Source organism: Palaemon carinicauda, chromosome 25 (genome assembly GCF_036898095.1).
Source record: "Palaemon carinicauda isolate YSFRI2023 chromosome 25, ASM3689809v2, whole genome shotgun sequence".
NCBI lineage: Eukaryota > Metazoa > Arthropoda > Malacostraca > Decapoda > Palaemonidae > Palaemon > Palaemon carinicauda.
This window is the reverse complement of record NC_090749.1, coordinates 99,963,279-99,983,278: the sequence shown is the minus strand read 5'-3', so window position 1 is coordinate 99,983,278 and position 20,000 is coordinate 99,963,279. Positions and strand designations below refer to the sequence as shown.

General features: G+C 36.1%; 1 protein-coding gene across 1 annotated transcript in view; it reads left to right on the top strand.

Moving 5' to 3' along the window:
• LOC137618732 (facilitated trehalose transporter Tret1-2 homolog) overlaps positions 1–18,405 on the top strand; it is a 29,004-nt gene extending 10,599 nt beyond the window's left edge. The window contains exons 2-9 of the mRNA XM_068348901.1: positions 6,282–6,417; positions 12,347–12,555; positions 12,807–12,907; positions 13,933–14,076; positions 14,561–14,674; positions 15,079–15,240; positions 15,355–15,496; positions 16,170–18,405. Coding sequence (XP_068205002.1) covers positions 6,282–6,417; positions 12,347–12,555; positions 12,807–12,907; positions 13,933–14,076; positions 14,561–14,674; positions 15,079–15,240; positions 15,355–15,496; positions 16,170–16,526 — 1,365 coding nt within the window. The 3' untranslated portion in view covers positions 16,527–18,405. The remainder of the gene's footprint in view (positions 1–6,281; positions 6,418–12,346; positions 12,556–12,806; positions 12,908–13,932; positions 14,077–14,560; positions 14,675–15,078; positions 15,241–15,354; positions 15,497–16,169) is intronic.
• Positions 18,406–20,000: the final 1,595 nt, after the last annotated feature.

Genomic DNA, 20,000 nt, shown 5'->3' with positions numbered 1-20,000 from the left:
TTATCCTTTGCCTCTAGTACTATGAATACAATCTATTATCCTTTGCCTCTAGTACTATGAATACAATCTATTATCCTTGACCTCTAGTACTATGAATACAATCTATTATCCTAGGCCTCTGGTATAATGAATACAATCTATTATCCTTGACCTCTAGTACTATGAATACAATCTATTATCCTTTGCCTCTAGTACTATGAATACAATCTATTATCCATTGCCTCTAGTACTATGAATACAATCTATTATCCTTGACCTCTAGTACTATGAATACAATCTATTATCCTAGGCCTCTGGTATAATGAATACAATCTATTATCCTTGACCTCTAGTACTATGAATACAATCTATTATCCTAGGCCTCTGGTATAATGAATACAATCTATTATCCTAGGCCTCTAGTATGATGAATACAATCTATTATCCTAGGCCTCTAGTACTATGAATACAATCTATTATCCTTGGCCTCTAGTACTATGAATACAATCTATTATCCTTTGCCTCTAGTATTATGAATACAATCTATTATCCCAGGCCTCTAGTATTATGAATACAATCTATTATCCCAGGCCTCTAGTATTATGAATACAATCTATTATCCTTGGCCTCTAGTACTATGAATACAATCTATTATCCTTGGCCTCTAGTATTATGAATACAATCTATTATCCTTGGCCTCTAGTATTATGAATATAATCTATTATCCTTGGCCTCTAATATTATGAATACAATCTATTATCCTTGGCTTCTAGTACTATGAATACAATCTATTATCCTTTGCCTCTAGTACTATGAATACAATCTATTATCCTAGGCCTCTAGTACTATGAATACAATCTGTTATCCTTGACCTCTAGTACTATGAATACAATCTATTATCCTTGGCCTCTAGTATTATGAATACAATTTATTATCCCAGGCCTCTAGTATTATGAATACAATCTATTATCCTTGGCCTCTAGTACTATGAATACAATCTATTATCCTTTGCCTCTAGTATTATGAATACAATCTATTATCCTTGGCCTCTAGTACTATGAATACAATCTATTATCCTTTGCCTCTAGTATTATGAATACAATCTATTATCCTTTGCCTCTAGTACTATGAATACAATCTATTATCCCAGGCCTCTAGTATGATGAATACAATCTATTATCCTTTGCCTCTAGTACTATGAATACAATCTATTATCCCAGGCCTCTAGTATGATGAATACAATCTATTATCCTTTGCCTCTAGTACTATGAATACAATCTATTATCCTTTGCCTCTAGTACTATGAATACAATCTATTATCCTTTGCCTCTAGTACTATGAATACAATATATTATCCTAGGCCTCTAGTATTATGAATACAATCTATTATCCCAGGCCTCTAGTATTATGAATACAATCTATTATCCTAGGCCTCTAGTACTATGAATACAACCTATTATCCTTGGCCTCTAGTATTATGAATACAACCTATTATCCTAGGCCTCTAGTACTATGAATACAATCTATTATCTTTTGCCTCTAGTACTATGAATACAATGTATTATCCTAGGCCAATAGTACTATGAATACAATCTATTATCCTAGGCCTCTAGTGCTATGAATACAATCTATTATCCTTGGCCTCTAGTATTATGAATACAATCTATTATCCTAGGCCTCTAGTACTATGAATACAACCTATTATCCTTGGCCTCTAGTATTATGAATACAACCTATTATCCTAGGCCTCTAGTACTATGAATACAATCTATTATCTTTCGCCTCTAGTACTATGAATACAATGTATTATCCTAGGCCAATAGTACCCTGAATACAATCTATTATCCTAGGCCTCTAGTGCTATGAATACAATCTATAATCCTTTGCCTCTAGTACTGTGAATACAATCTATTATCCTTTGCCTCTAGTACTATGAATACAATCTATTATCCTAGGACTCCAGTACTCTGAATACAATCTATTATCCTTAGCCTCTAGTACTATGAATAATCTAGTATCCTAGGCCTTTAGTCCTATAAATAAATCTATTATCCTTTGCCTCTAGTACTATGAATACAATCTATTATCCTAGGCCTATAATATTATAAATACAATCTTATCCTAGGACTCCAGTACTCTGAATACAATCTATTATCCTAGGCCTCTAGTACTATGAATACAATCTATTATCCTGGGCCTCTAGTACTATTAATACAATCTATTATCCTTTGCCTCTAGTACTATGAATACAATCTATTATCCTTTGCCTCTAGTATTATGAATATAATCTATTATCCTAGACCTCTAGTACTATGAATACAATCTCTTATCCTAGGCCTCTAGTACTATGAATACAAGCTATTATCCTTGACCTCTAGTACTATGAATACAATCTATTATCCTTTGCCTCTAGTACTATGAATACAATCTATTATCCTAGGCCTCGGGTATAATGAATACAATCTATTATCCTTTGCCTCTAGTACTATGAATACAACCTATTATCCTTTGCCTCTAGTATTATGAATACAATCTATTATCCTAGGCCTCTAGTACTATGAATACAATCTATTATCCTTGACCTCTAGTACTATGAATACAATCTATTATCCTTGGCCTCTAGTACTATGAATACAATCTATTATCCTTGGCCTCTAGTACTATGAATACAATCTATTATCCTTTGCCTCTAGTATTATGAATATAATCTATTATCCTTGACCTCTAGTACTATGAATACAATCTCTTATCCTAGGCCTCTAGTACTATGAATACAAGCTATTATCCTTGACCTCTAGTACTATGAATACAATCTATTATCCTTTGCCTCTAGTACTATGAATACAACCTATTATCCTTTGCCTCTAGTATTATGAATATAATCTCTTATCCTAGGCCTATAGTACTATGAATACAATCTATTATCCTTGGCCTCTAGTACTATGAATACAATCTATTATCCTTTGCCTCTAGTACTATGAATACAATCTATTATCCTTTGCCTCTAGTATTATGAATATAATCTATTATCCTAGACCTCTAGTACTATGAATACAATCTCTTATCCTAGGCCTCTAGTACTATGAATACAATCTATTATCCTAGGCCTCTGGTATAATGAATACAATCTATTATCCTTTGCCTCTAGTACTATGAATACAACCTATTATCCTTTGCCTCTAGTATTATGAATACAATCTATTATCCTAGGCCTCTAGTACTATGAATACAATCTATTATCCTTGACCTCTAGTACTATGAATACAATCTATTATCCTTGGCCTCTAGTACTATGAATACAATCTATTATCCTTGGCCTCTAGTACTATGAATACAATCTATTATCCTTTGCCTCTAGTATTATGAATATAATCTATTATCCTTGACCTCTAGTACTATGAATACAATCTCTTATCCTAGGCCTCTAGTACTATGAATACAAGCTATTATCCTTGACCTCTAGTACTATGAATACAATCTATTATCCTTTGCCTCTAGTACTATGAATACAACCTATTATCCTTTGCCTCTAGTATTATGAATACAATCTTATCCTAGGCCTATAGTACTATGAATACAATCTATTATCCTTGGCCTCTAGTACTATGAATACAATCTATTATCCTTTGCCTCTAGTACTATGAATACAATCTATTATCCTTTGCCTCTAGTATTATGAATATAATCTATTATCCTAGACCTCTAGTACTATGAATACAATCTCTTATCCTAGGCCTCTAGTACTATGAATACAATCTATTATCCTAGGCCTCTGGTATAATGAATACAATCTATTATCCTTTGCCTCTAGTACTATGAATACAACCTATTATCCTTTGCCTCTAGTATTATGAATACAATCTATTATCCTAGGCCTCTAGTACTATGAATACAATCTATTATCCTTGACCTCTAGTACTATGAATACAATCTATTATCCTTGGCCTCTAGTACTATGAATACAATCTATTATCCTTGGCCTCTAGTACTATGAATACAATCTCTTATCCTTGGCCTCTAGTATTATGAATATAATCTATTATCCTTGACCTCTAGTACTATGAATACAATCTCTTATCCTAGGCCTCTAGTACTATGAATACAAGCTATTATCCTTGACCTCTAGTACTATGAATACAATCTATTATCCTTTGCCTCTAGTACTATGAATACAACCTATTATCCTTTGCCTCTAGTATTATGAATACAATCTCTTATCCTAGGCCTATAGTACTATGAATACAATCTATTATCCTTGGCCTCTAGTACTATGAATACAATCTATTATCCTTGGCTTCTAGTACTATGAATACAATCTCTTATCCTTGGCCTCTAGTACTATGAATACAATCTATTATCCTTGACCTCTAGTGCTATGAATACAATCTATTATCCTTGGCCTCTAGTACTATAAATACAATCTATTATCCTAGGCCTCTAGTACTATGAATACAATCTATTATCCTTGACCTCTAGTACTATGAATACAATCTATTATCCTTGACCTCTAGTACTATGAATACAATCTATTATCCTTGGCCTCTAGTACTATGAATACAATCTATTATCCTTGGCCTCTAGTACTATGAATACAATCTATTATCCTTGACCTCTAGTACTATGAATACAATCTATTATCCTTGGCCTCTAGTACTATGAATACAATCTATTATCCTAGGCCTCTAGTACTTATGAATACAATCTATTATCCTTGACCTCTAGTACTATGAATACAATCTATTATCCTTGACCTCTAGTACTATGAATACAATCTATTATCCTTGGCCTCTAGTACTATGAATACAATCTATTATCCTAGGTCTATATAGCAAAAAGGTATGGATCTATTATTATTATTATTATTATTATTCTAGCAAAGTTACAACCTTAGTTGGAAAAGCAGTATGCTATACGTCCAAGGACTTCAACAGGGGAAAACTAGCCCAGTGAGGAAAGGAAACAAGGAAATAAATAGATTTCAAGAGAATTAATAAATAATTGAGATGAAATATTATAAGAAAAGTAACAGTAAAATAGACCTTTCATTTATAAACTATAAAAACTTAAAAAGAGAATAGTATGCCCGCGTGTACCCTCCGAGCAAGGGAACTTTAACCCGAAGACAGTGCAAGACCAGGGTAGAGGCTATGACACTACCCAACACTAGAGAACAATGGTTTGATTTTGGAGTGTTCTTTTCCTAGGAGAGCTGCTTACCATAGCTAAGGGAGTCTCTTTCTACTCTTACTAAGAGGAAAGTAGTCACTGAACAATTACAGTGCAGTGGTTAACCTCTTGAGTGAAGAAGAATTGAGGAAAAAGCATTCACACCCCCCTCCTACTCTGGCAATGACCCACCTCACTCGACTTTCATCCAGCTATACAAGTGACTGCTAAGCTTTCACTGCTTGCTCAGGCATCGAACTTGAGATTTTTTCCTTGGCAAAGACTAGCTACAGCCTAAGTCTGGGTTAGTTCGATGAGAGCTTGTGTAAACACCAGATATAGAAACTGATAGGAAAAGGTGTCGCTGCTTAAGATATGATAATAATATTGGCATAAAGACATTTCAAATCTGGAGATTGTTTGATACTAAAGGGTTTAAACCAAACAATGTGAGGTGAAGGACCCATGTTTACTAAGGTTGTAAACAAAATGACAACACTTGTATACATGCACAGGTGTTATACAGTCATAATGTTTACTAGAGAGAGAGAGAGAGAGAGAGAAATTTACTGACATCTAAGGCTAACATTATTGATAATTGGTCCTTTAACTGAATAAACTTTTAAAAATGAGTCTAAATCAATCTCTAGTTTAATATATAACATCATGAAAGTATCTATTTTTTTCCAAATATATTTATATATATTTTTATGGTCTAGAAGATTTAAGAAATATAAAATCCATGGGCAGAAAAACTTTCTCAATTGGAAAGAAACCGTGGTTGTTAGCAAGAAAAAACTTTTTTTTTTTTTTTTTTTTTGTAAAAATAACTTCTTTATAAAAATAAGACATGTCTTATTAGTAAAAATAGAAAAAATAAGACTGTTTACAGTTAGTCAAAAACCCATACATTCTATTGTCCCAAATCCCATTCAGCAGAAGATTCAGTGTCTACAATGGAATGAATTACAAAAAGAAAAGAAAGAAAAAATGTCTCGCTTATGATATAATTCAAGGTAGGCTGGGTGCATGAGTCACTGAAACTAACTTCTAATGTTTCGTTTTAGCTGTTTCTTCTTCTTCTTCTAGTACCACTAGCCTTCTAATACCAATATTTTATCTTTCTCTGTTTGCAGATCTTAGCCGCCATTTTTGCTTCGTTATCATCAGTCTCCATCGGATTCATCACGGCCTATTCGTCCCTGACACTTCCACAGCTGAGGAATGAAACTGCAGTCGATTATATAGATGCTAGAGACTCGGGATGGATAGGTGAGTCCCTTTCCAATGAATTGTTTCAGGTTCTAGTCTTGAAGACCTTGTCTGTGAATCCTTGAGGGACTTTTCAAAGAACTGTTTCGAATTCTGGTCTTGAAGACCTTGTCTGTGAATCCCTGAGGGCCTTTTCAAAGAACTGTTTCAAATTCTGGTCTTGAAGACCTTATCTGTGAATCCCTGAGGGCCTTTTCAAAGAACTGTTTCAAATTCTGGTCTTGAAGACCTTGTCTGTGAATCCCTGAAGGCTTTTCAAAGAACTGTTTCAAATTCTAGTCTTGAAGACCTTGTCTGTGAATCCCTGAGGGCCTTTTCAAAGAACTGTTTCAAATTCTAGTCTTGAAGACCTTGTCTGTGAATCCCTGAAGGCTTTTCAAAGAACTGTTTCAAATTCTAGTCTTGAAGACCTTGTCTGTGCATCCCTGAGGGCCTTTTCAAAGAACTGTTTCAAATTCTGGTCTTGAAGACCTTGTCTGTGAATCCCTGAAGGCTTTTCAAAGAACTGTTTCAAATTCTAGTCTTGAAGACCTTGTCTGTGCATCCCTGAGGGCCTTTTCAAAGAACTGTTTCAAATTCTGGTCTTGAAGACCTTGTCTGTGAATCCCTGAAGGCTTTTCAAAGAACTGTTTCAAATTCTAGTCTTGAAGACCTTGTCTGTGAATCCCTGAGGGCCTTTTCAAAGAACTGTTTCAAATTCTGGTCTTGAAGACCTTGTCTGTGAATCCCTGAAGGCTTTTCAAAGAACTGTTTCAAATCCTAGTCTTGAAGATCGTGTCTGTGAATCCCTTTTCAAAGAACTTTTTCAATTGCTAGTCTTGAAGATCTTGTCTGTGAATCCCTTTTCAAAGAACTTTTTCAATTGCTAGTCTTGAAGATCTTGTCTGTGAATCCCTTTTCAAAGAACTATTTCAAATTCTAATCTCGAAGATCTTGTCTGTGAATCCCTTTTCAAAGAACTGTTTCAAATGCTAGTCTTGAAGATCTTGTCTGTGAATCCCTTTTGCAAACTGACCCTATTATGTCAAACATTCAACTCTCTCTCTCTCTCTCTCTCTCTCTCTCTCTCTCTCTCTCTCTCTCTCTCTCTCTCTCTCAGGCATAACCTATCTAATTGAACTACTTAGTAATATTAGGAGCAGTTACCACTAATACAATAATTGAATGTAAAAATAGGTTAGTGTCTCAATTGTTACGTAATTGAATTACTGGTGTGAATTCAGTCGTTTCCTAAGAAATGCTTCCTCGAGATATCTTTATCTCTTAAGAAATGCATACTCTCTCTCTCTCTCTCTCTCTCTCTCTCTCTCTCTCTCTCTCTCTCTCTCTCTCTCTCTCTCTCTCTCTCTCTGTTTTTAATTACTCCTCTGACACTTCGTAGCCTGCTACGCATTCCAGTCGATTGAACTCACGTCGTAATATAGATTTTACCGCCTTGCAGGCTCCCCCCAGACTGCGCCTTGAGTATGCATAGCCTAAAAAATTATTATCCTATTTAGTTTTACTTAAATATTTGTGTTTATACAAAAAGATTATATTAACTTTACATTTAATAAAGCCAGATTATGTATATAAACTCGAAATTCAAAATGACAAGAAAGTTAAAAGAAAAAAAAACATGTTTTTATTGTCTTTCTGTGGCGCCAACTTTGCTTAAAAGCACGAAACACAAATATCACACCGACAGCCGTCTCTCTCTCTCTCTCTCTCTCTCTCTCTCTCTCTCTCTCTCTCTCTCTCTCTCTCTCTCTCTCTCTCTATGTTTATTGGAATCTTTAATTCATTAAGATGAGAGATGTGGCGATTATTTTGTGTCAAAAGGGAATTTGAATAATTGCAAATATTGAAAGATAAAAAATATTTAATAATAATTATAATAATAATAATAATATAGTTTCCCCTCTTTCCTCCATATCCAAATTATGCGGTTCAAACCGGTTAGCGAATGTCTAGTCTTAAACGCTCTTATATTTCGTCTGACATTTGCCAAGTACTTGTCTCTCTTTTTGTCTCTTTTTATTCTGTTTTGGCCAAAATTGGGCGTATTATTTACGCGGGTGTTTAGCGTATTTACCTCACCTATGTATGTTTTATTAAAGAGTTTTTTAAATGTCTGGATTTGAGTTTTAAAAATAGTTTACGTCGTAAAATCGAGCGAAATTGAGTAAATGGCAACTTTTTGTGTGAAGGTTGAAAAGTATTTTGTTTGTTGAGAGAGAGAGAGAGAGAGAGAGAGAGAGAGAGAGAGAGAGAGAGAGAGATTTAAGGACTGGCTCCTTTCTCTCCCTGTCCAAAAATAGATTCTAATCCAATCTTAATAATCTTTAGACCTACCTCACTATTACAAGTAACATGCTCAGCCATTACTAGTCCACTGCAGGACAAATGCCTCAGACATGTCCTTCCACTCCCGTCTGTTCATGATCTTTCAATGCCAGTCTATCCCTGCAAACTTTCTTAGTTCGTCAATTCAATTAATTTGTTAAGGTTTTACCCATTAATGTTAATTCCTACCTTTTCACAATCTAAATCCTTAAGATCTTATTCTAGTCACGCTGTGAATAATTTAGGAGAGATGGCGGTCTCCCTGTCTAGCTCCTTTCTCAATTGGGATTTTTCTCACTATCTTAATGTAGTTTTAGGATTGCTGTACTTTCTGTATAGATATCTTCAAGTGTTTTAAGATAACACGATTCTATTCCTTGTTTTTGAAGGGTTTTCATTACTGCTGAAGTTTTGACAGATTCACACACAACACACACACACACACACACACACACACACACACACACATATATATATATATATATATATATATATATATATATATATATATATATATATATATATATATATATATATGTGTGTGTGTGTGTGTGTGTGTGTGAGTGTGTTCGTTTGTTAATTCAATTGTCCCCTATCTTTTAGTTTAAGAAGATTTAATAATTTTCCAAGTGAAAACTGGTTAAGTCTAGTTTACGTAGATCGTTTTACGAGAGAGAGAGAGAGAGAGAGAGAGAGAGAGAGAGAGAGAGAGAGAGAGAGTGAGTGAGTCTGTTACAATTGTTAATAAGAAAAATAGCTCTTTGTGAGGAGGAATTGCCAAAATTCTATTAACCCAGCAATTGGATTCACGAGCCAAGACTATGGCGGTCACATGTGCAGCTCAGCTCAGGACACCACACACTCTCTCTCTCTCTCTCTCTCTCTCTCTCTCTCTCTCTCTCTCTCTCTCTCTCTCTCTCTCTCTACAGAGTTCTTCCTTAGACCAACGGCCTTGATTTCATTCAGTGCAAATTCTTTTATATGTTTATTTTCCGTCAGTATTTTTATTTTGTTTTTTTCAAGGTCTTTTTCGTTGAGGTAAATTGTGGTTTTGGGTGTATAATATGGTCCATTTTACTTCCTTGATGTTATTTTTCTATTTATAGTGTTTTTTTCTGTGGGGGTAATCTGCTATTATATATATATATGTATATATATATATATATATATATATATATATATATATATATATATATATATATATATATATAATAGCAGATTACCCCAGAGAAATAATAATAATAATAATAATAATTTCAATGTGTTTACTGTTCCATATTTATCTTATTTTAATTTTGGTATTATATATATATATATATATATATATATATATATATATATATATATATATATATATATATATATATATATATATATATATATACTATTTATATGTAAATATATAAGAATATATATTTATAGTATATATATATTATATATATATATATAATACCAAAATTAAAATAAGATAAATAGAATAGTAAACACATTAAAATTATTATTATTATTAGTTAAACTACACCCCTAGTTGGAAAAACAGGATACTATAAGTCCAAGGGCTTCAGCGTGGAAAAAAATAGCTCTGTAAGGAAAGGAAATAGATAAACTACCAGAGAAATAATAAATAATCAATGTAAAATATTTTAAGAACAGTAATATCATTGAGAAAGATCTATCCTGAAAAGTAAAATGCCATTTTCTCTAAAAAGAAGAATTATTTAATCAGATGGTCCTACCAGACGATGGATTGACGAACCAAGAAAATTTGCTGGTATAAACAGGCATAGAAAGACCATAAACAGACGAGAGCCGAAGGACTGGTTTGAGGTCTTTGTCCTTCCTGCATAGGTTCGAATCCTTGTCCAGCCAGAAGCATTTATCATAAGAAAAATTTTTAGTGGATATATATTCCCATGGTTAAGATTTCACACACACACACACACATATATATATATATATATATATATATATATATATATATATATATATATATATATATATATATATTTATATATATGTATATATATATATATATATATATATATATATATATATATATATTACCTAATTGTTTTTTTCAGAAATGCATACATAGATTTTGAAACTTATAGATTGCATCATTCTTATTTATTTTGATATTCTTTATTTGCAATTTTTATTCAAATATTAATGGTTTCTTGATTTCCTTTTAGACATATTGGTCTTCCAACACAATTACATCTTATAAAGCAACGTTAATATCATTTAACCCTTTATCGTCCCATCATATAGACGACAGCTTGTCCCACTATTCAATCACTGTGCATCATCTTCATCGTCTTCATTATTATCATCATGAACATTTGTGCATTATCTTATTCAGTTCTATGCTGAGCTTTATTGTACGTTATATTGTACACTACCCACTAGGTGTAGGTGTGAAACTTTCCTCGCTTACCGCGACACCACCCGCCTTCCAGCATGTCTCTGTCCAGCTAGGGCTTCTATGTATGCCTATCAAAAATACTAAGATCTAAGTCTCTTGTGTGAGGTGCCAGTTAGGGGATAACTGAGAGGCGAGGTGAATGCACTTAAACTTTATTAAACAAACATCCAGCTTAAAAACTAGGATTTGCGAGCAAGAATGTCACAAAAATTCAAAGAAAATTAAACATGAGCTGTCAAGTTTATACAGGTTGGTCTATTAACAGTGCAGGGAAGAACGAGTGATACGATAACAATCAAAACTGTTACAGTGCGCGAGTGTGTATGAAAGATGTGCGTTATACCCCAATTTATCAAAAACCTTAAATCATCCTTATCTGCGCAGGGTATCAAACATGACCAGACCATCCGATTCTCTACCAATGAGTCATTCCTATTCACTGGCCACCTAAACACATCCTGATCTTAGCATCATTGACAATTTTTGGGGATCAATCTATTCTGCCTTGTTTCGAGTATATTGTTCTCCTGTTTGGTCTTCTTCAGCTGCTGAATCTCATCTTAAATTGTTGGACAGAAAGATGTGGTGTATCTATTAAATTTCTTGTTATTGATCTAGATATTAATCTCTGGCACCTTCGTTCGGTTAGTTCGTTATGCCTGTTGCATAAGATTTTCCATAATTCTGACCATCCTTTACATTCAGATCTTCCCAGACTGTACCATCCTGTTCGTATTACTAGTTATGCAGCTATTTCTAATAGTCATTGTGTACTCCATCATAAGGCTCAGTACTACAAAGTATTCTAGAAGTCTTATTCCAGCTGTGACCAGGTTGTGGAATGATCTTCCTAGTCAGGCAGTTGAATTATTGGAACTTCATAAGTTCATACTTGCATCGAATGTTTTTATGTTGAGCAGGCTAACATAAATCTTTATTCATAGTTTATATATGACAGATATACTTCAACATTGTTACTGATCTTAAAATATATTAATCATTCATTATTTCTCATGTAGTTTATTTCCTTATTTTCTTTCCTCTCTGGGCTATTTCTCCTTGTCGGAGCTCTTATAGGGCTTATAGCATCCTGCTTTTCCACTTAGGGATGTATCTTAGACAGCAATAATAACAATAATGATTTCATCACTTAAGATAATTCTTCGTTCCTCTTTTCAGCCTCCCTGCCATCCATCTCGTCCATCGCGGGATCACTCATGGGTGGATTCATTATGGACGCCATTGGGCCAAGGATGACCCTGGTGATCACCGCCATCCCCTGCCTGCTCTCGTGGTCCTTCGTGGCCTTCGCCAACAGCATGGTCCTCATCTACGTCGGACGATTCATCAGCGGCATCTTCCTGGGCATTTTCTCACCTGTGCCCCAGGTAAGGAGATCTTGTTCTGATAACCGATATATGTTCTGGTATCACTTGTGGCAGTTGAAGTGAAGAATGTTTGGCTTAGTTTCTCGGCTAAAATATTTATATTTTCTATGACATGTTGCAAACTATCTACTATTTTCCTTTTTAATGTTCGAATAATTCCCTATCCTTCCATCAATTTATATCTGTCGAGGTACCCATCAATCTATGTCTTATCAATCAAGAGCGTGTTCTAATCTGGCCTATATTTGCAGGTCTACGCGACGGAAATTGCAGAGCCGAGAATAAGAGGCCTAATGGGTGCTTTCCCTGAGGCAGCCGTGGCTCTGGGCTCCTTGCTGTGCTACGCGTTCGGGTGAGTTCTCTAGCTACTTTTGTTATTTCTTTGCGTCTCTTATTAATTTCTTGTTTCTTGTGGTTGGTCGATAAGATATCATTGACAAAGGCGAGGGAGGCAACGGGGTAATGAATCCATTAGACTTGTATCTTTTTCTTTAATTATGATTTGTTTTGTGTATGGGTGGGATTGGGTTGTGCAAAACACTTCTTGTTAACATCAAGGAAGTCAGGGTTGCGTTTTTGAAGTGATTTTCTATTATTTCTTTCTTGAAATATCACACTGGTTGTAGTAGTTTTCATATGTCAATGCCTTAGTGGCATGATCTTCAATATTTGAACTTCAATTCAACTGAATCTCTATCATAATTATACAGCCAAAACTCAAAATTTGACAAGGACCCTAAATTCAATGATGGTCCTCTATGTAGAAAGTCCCAGACGTGGTTCTCATAACGGAAACCAAGATACTGTGATTAAGAGCGCTTGCAAGCTCACCATAGCCAAAATTAATCTACATAACTTCAATTATAAGAAATATTTAGAGCGTCTGGAGGGATAAGGCTATCAGTATTGAAAGGATTCAAATGCTTAGATGAAACTTAGAGGGTTAAAGGCTAAAGAAAAGTTCACTTGGAACTTTATGCACTTCTTAGTCAAAGCCATTGGTCGCTTAAGGCCAACTTACATGTAACTCTGGCGTTTTTTCCCCACAGGCCCAGAACAGGCTCTCTCTCTCTCTCTCGTTACCGGTGTAATTGGTGATCTTCCGTAACTCAAAGTAAAACACCCCATTTTGACTCATATAGATTCATATATGTATATGTATAGTACTATATAATGTAAAGAGAATGCTTAGACTGTGTTATTACTTCTATAATCTGTTTGGCATTTGATATATCATCTTCTTATAAAGACAGTTAGATTTTGTGATTGTTGTTGTTGTTTTTGTTGTTGTTGTGTTCGTATTGGTGTTTTCATCCGAGGGATTTGTACTGGCGAAACTACAGGGCACTTGCTCTTCTCTTCCTCTTCCATTTGCAGTTCAGTCATGGACTGGCGTTGGCTTGCCATTGCCTCGGCCCTGGTGCCCGGCATCCCGCTCTTCGTCTCCATGCTGATTCTGCCCGAGTCTCCCCAGTGGCTGGTTAAGAAGGGAAAACTAGATGCTGCTCACAAGTCTCTGAGGTAAGATTGCGACCGAGAAGAATTTTTCTGTATGTAGTGAAATATTTACAGACTAATCATAACTAGTTTCAGATATTGTAGACCCGTCATAACTCCTATTTTAGTTTCATCTGTATCTTTACATGCTACAGACTTATCTAAAAGCTTCCAGTTTCTAATGCAATAGACCTATTGAAAGGAATTTTAACGCCATTACCTTGTGGAAATCTTAAAAACATTAGAAATGTTGCATGTTCACGAGGCTCATTATAACAGCGATTCATTGTATAGTATTGCGATTTACATTTTCAAATGTTGCTCTGTAGCAAAAGGAACCTAAACCATTGTGTAGCATCGCTAGAAGTTTTCCTCTCGACCTAGAAATCTAAAGCGTAGCCACAACCTGAAATGAAGTAAGTTTGCTTATTTAGACAGAGTGCAAAGGATGCCAATTTTTGTAGAGTATCTTCAATAGTTTCTAAGCATGTCTCTTCATATCTTACAGATACTTCAGAAGTGAGGACCACAATGTAAAGGCTGAGCTTGACGCTACCTATTCCAACATCATGGCCACAGAAGGATCGGAGATATCGGTGTGGGAACAACTCGCTCTCTTCAAGTAAGTAATCTGAATCATATCTTTTGTGTTGTCTCCTCTATTCGTATAACTGGGTACGCAAATTTACTTCAAAAGTAGACCCTTTTTATGAATCGGGAACTGTTTGGGAAACCTGGTTTTATTGTTATTAGCATCAGGTCTTTCTGTTGCGCTCCTGTGGTGAAGAGGGTTAAGGTATGGTGTCTAATCTGTGCTTAGCTGCAATGACATTAATTATTTGTGTTTTATTGTAGAAGGTTGTATTATAAACTTGGTGCTGATGACATGTTTGATGATGCTTGATTCTGACTCACTGACTACACCATGTAAACACTTAAAAGATAATAATGATAAATATTTTTTTATTTTTAAACTCTCCCCTTCTCCTTGCCCAATTTTTAATACATTGATCTTCCTATCCGCAGGAAATCCCAGAACTGGAAGCCCGTACTCATCGTATTCTTGGTATTCATGTGCGGCCAGTTCAGCGGCTTTGCTGTTGTGACGGCTTACACTGTCGACATCTTCAATGAAGCTAATACCAATGTTGACCCCACTTCCGCCACTGTCATCGTTGGCCTTGTCAGGTAAGAGCAGAAGAATTAGATTACCTGAAAAATGGCACAACTAAAAAAAGCTATCTTCCAACAATAATCAATATCTTTTCTCAGCCACTAATTCCTTACAACTATTGTTTTCAGGTTCATTTCTACGCTGGTCAGTGCTGGCTTGCTTGACCGCACAGGACGAAAGCCCCTTCTCATTGTATCAGCCCTCGGTTCAAGCGTTGGCATGCTGTCCATTGGAATCTTCTTCTATCTGAAAGGCGCAGGTTTCTCTACAGTAAGTTGAATTGGCCAAAAGTTACCCGGCTATTGTGCTTTCATTTGTTTATTATTGCCATGAATCATTTCAAAGATCAGTGTAACTAAGTAGTCAATTCTGAAATTGATTTTGAAAATTGGAGTGAGGGAAGGTAAATGGAGTTTGAGAGTAGGTTGAGATATAGCTCATGGTGTAACCTGCAAGATAAGAATTTACTGTATAACATGTGGTCCTGGCTCTGGCTCGGCAAGCCTATAGATACTCACTCTTATGCTCTACTTTCCAAAGATTTGTAACCTTCCTTGTGTGCTATCAGATGTACTGATAGCTATTCCATGACTATGCCCATCTCCCATTTTTTTTTTTCACTTTCGATGCATTTTGTAGCCCATTGTATATGCTCTTCAAGCCCTTACTCTTCCATGCGTTACCTATACACATTAAGCAATAATATTAAATTGAAAGGAGTCTAATATGTTTGGGGTCACAAGTTCTATAATCTTTGGCTTTAGCAGTTTGTCATCATAAATATCAAAATAGCATACTATTTCAATATGACATTTAAACAGTTTGAGCTACTTGTTTGACGACGATAACTTTTTTGTATGGTAATTCAAAACCAAACACATTATCTAGATCAGCTCACCATTTCTGGATGTATTATTGACAGAAATTTTTCTTCTATCCACAGGGTCTTGGCCTCCTCCCGCTGGCATCCCTTCTCATCTACGTCTTCTTCAACGAACTTGGCTACGGTCCTATCCCATGGCTCTTGTCTGGAGAACTCATTCCTCTTGCCGTACGTACCATTGGCAACGGTGTGGCCGTGACTGCTTACTCCCTGTTCGCCTTCATCATAGGTCTGACCTTCCCCCACCTGACAAGCCTTATGCCAACTTACGTCGTCTTCTGGTTATACGCCCTCTTCAGTCTGTCCGGAGTAGCCCTTGGTCTCTTCCTGCCAGAAACCAGGGGTAAGACCCTAGAAGAGATCGAAGGCTTTTTCGCCCCGAAGCCCCACAGAATTCCTTCCGACGACGAGCCCTAAAGACGACCGTTTCATAAAGGCCGGCCGAGGTCGCTGCTAGGTCTCTGGGGGTTGCCTGGGCTGCTATTGCTGAGCTCTCGAGGGTCCTGCGACTGCCGCTAGAACCTCAATGGTCCTTGGGGTGCCTGAGGCTACTCTCATCAGAGGACTCAAGGCTACAATTGACCTTCTCAATATTCAGTCTTTCACGTTTCGTATTTTCCGATTTTAATGAAATATTTTTTAAATACAGATATGCGGTGTGTATATGAATACATACATATATATAGAAGTATATAAATATTGGATATACACATAGTCATATTTAAATTCATCTATACACATTTGTTAAATATATTACACATATAATACATGATGTATATGAATACTTTATTATATGTGTATGACATTATATACACCGTGCATATAATATAATTATGTAAAATATAAATATGCATATATGTATCTCTTCATACAAATCCTATGCATAGATGCATACATCTTTGTATGTATGATATATATGTATGTGTATATATAAATAGACAAAAGGTTATAGAGCTGGCGCTCTAACTTAGCTCTTTTATAAGCAAAAGATATTTTTATACACTTTTTGTGATGATAAATTACTGATGACATGATGGCGAGATAGTTTATTAAGGGTGATTTTAATCTCTAATTCAACTATACTTGACTTTCCTCCCAGTGTTAGAATCCTGCCTGCCTATAAACCCCCCCCCCCCCCCAAACCCACTAGATTTTTTAAAAGAATTTAAGCACTTAAGTTTATTTTAGATTTAAGAACATAAGAATATTTGTTGAGTTAGATGAATTTGTCCCCTCAAGTCCCATTCTTGATTTCAAGAAGTTTTTACAAAGATTGATTTTCAACGCTGGAAAAATATGAAGCTTAAATAGCTTTTTTTTTTTTGCCTGGCCTGGCGGTGTCTAACCTAATGTTTGTTTATTTGACAGTATGTTGTCTGTTTGTCTTGGTAGTGTGCATATAAATGTGAGATAGGTGTATTTTTTTACATGTCAGTGTTGATCTGACTGCCCTGTGGTTGTGTGACTGTGTCGTGATTATCTGACTGACTGCCATGTGTATGTGTGACCGTGTAGTGTTCATCTGACTGTGATTTCTGGTGTAAATGTGCTGTTGTCATTTGAATGTGCGGTTATTGTATAGTTGCATGGTGTTTGTCTGACTACAGAATGTAGAGCTGAAAGTTAAGTTTATAGCTGATTAGGCTGTGGTGTTAGTCTGACTTCAGGATGTTGAGCTGATAGCAAAGTTCATTTCTGGCTATGCTGGGGTGTTGGTCTGACTATAGGCTGTCGATCTGATAGTGACATTTATATTTGACTATGCCGTGTTAGTCTGAGTGAGAGGTGTTAGTGATACCGCAGTTATCGTTGGACTGCATGGCGTTAATCTGAATAGGAAGTTTTTAACTGACTGTACGGCAATTCCATTTGGTGTTCATCTGTGTGTGTGCAACCTTCATCTACAGTGTTCATAAGCATTTCTGTGCCGTGCTCATCCACCTGTATGGTGTTCATTTGACTTCTCAGCAATCCATCGTGGTGTTTTTCTGTCCTTGTCGCTAGGTTTTCCAGCAAGCGTGAAGGCGTTGGAGGAGAAGGCGGGAAGGAAGTATTGTTTCTAATTTTTGGAGGAGGAGGAGGGAAGAAGAAAAGAGTGATGATTCTCCAGAACTTTTTTTGTAATGCTTTTCTGTATCTACATTCAGTATGCAGTGCTGTCATTCTCTGAATAGTTGCTAACAGAAAAATAGCAAAGTGCTCCATGGTTTTTGTAATCATGTCCTGTATTCAGAGCACAATGGTTTCCAGATGATCATGTTCCTTCAATTATGGAGAATAAAGTTTTATATGACAATGAAGAATTTAATTTCATTCCTTTTCTTTATTTATGTAGAGTTTTTTGAAGGTTTAGGATTTACTGAAGAAAATTATAAGAGATATGTTTAGAATTAATGCTTTGAAGATTCAAATTTGGAAGTTATGAAAACACACATTATAAGAAAAATTAGCAATAATGATAATAACAATACCAATAATAAAATTAATAATAAGGGTAACAATATGACTATTTGATGTTAATTTGTCTATTACATAAAGTAATTTTGAGTTCTTTCCTTCAAAAATTGCAAATTGTTGAAGTTTGGATAACCCAAAGATGCCGTTTACATTGTCTCAGATTTCTTATGTAGAAGTATGTTACAACATTCATGGTATACTCAATATGGATGTAATGCCAACAATAAACCTCACATGGCTCACTGTAAGCCATGTGAGTGCAACTATTGGGTTTTACCTCAGGGACACATCAGATCTGAATGGCCAAATTACCACCGGACTAAATCAGTGTGTTGAATTTTCTGTTTCTCGCTACTAAGAGTCCCACAGTTATTGAAAGGATTCCTTTAGTTCTTGAACGGTCCTCTACCATCAAAGCCTACTTCCGCAGGGCCCTCTCTCTCATTGCTCCTCTTGGACCAACACACATGATGAACTCTACATCACCCAGGTCCTCGTGAACAATGGCTATTCTAACAAGCCGCGAGATCAAGCTAGCCATGGACACTTGGTACCAGGGTGAACAACGGAGAGACAACACCACCATCAACCTTTGCTATAAAGGATTTATGCACAAGAACTACCAGAAGGATAAGAAAGCTTTGGAGGACATCATCAAGAACCACATCTCCCCTGCAGATAAGAACACTGAGGTCAAGCTCACCATCCACTATCAGATAGCGAAGACTAGATCCCTCCTCAGGAAAAACAATCCAGCCCCGCCGATACAGGGCTTCCTTATACAGTCCAGTGTGGTCTATTCCTACTTATGCTCTGGACATTACATAGGGATTACCAGTATGCTTCTGTCTAAGCGACTGTCCTACCACATCCAGCAAGGTGCAATAAGTGTACATGCCCTCCAGATTCACAACAGCAACAATAAGAGTGAGGAGATTGTCAAGAATACTAAGAGCATCGATAGCACTTCAGACAGTGTAAGACTTAGAAACCTTGAGGCTCTCCTCATACAGCGGGAAAAACCAAGAAATGTTCCTTTTCCCCTTTGGCCGTAGGAACAACATACCAAATACTGGCACGAACCCCACCAATACAACTCTTCCCAAATCAAAACAACTTGGATCAGTGCTTGAGCAGCCTGCCTAATATGGATATCCTCTCGGCAAGCGCTTCCACCAATCAGAGCCAAACCGTCGACGAACAAGATGGCGACTCATTGCCTATTAGTGAGTGGGATGACACCCTAACTGAAACTCAGCCTCTCCTGGCAAGCGTCGTCTCAGCCAATGAAAATTTGCCACACTGCTCACATCACTACTCGCTCCACCCACGGCGCAGGAGACGACCAATGTAAATTCGCCGCCTCTCCCTACGAGCCAGAACTCCCATATCTAAGGACGTGGCCAGCATCCCTTCCATTTCAGCCTTAGGAAG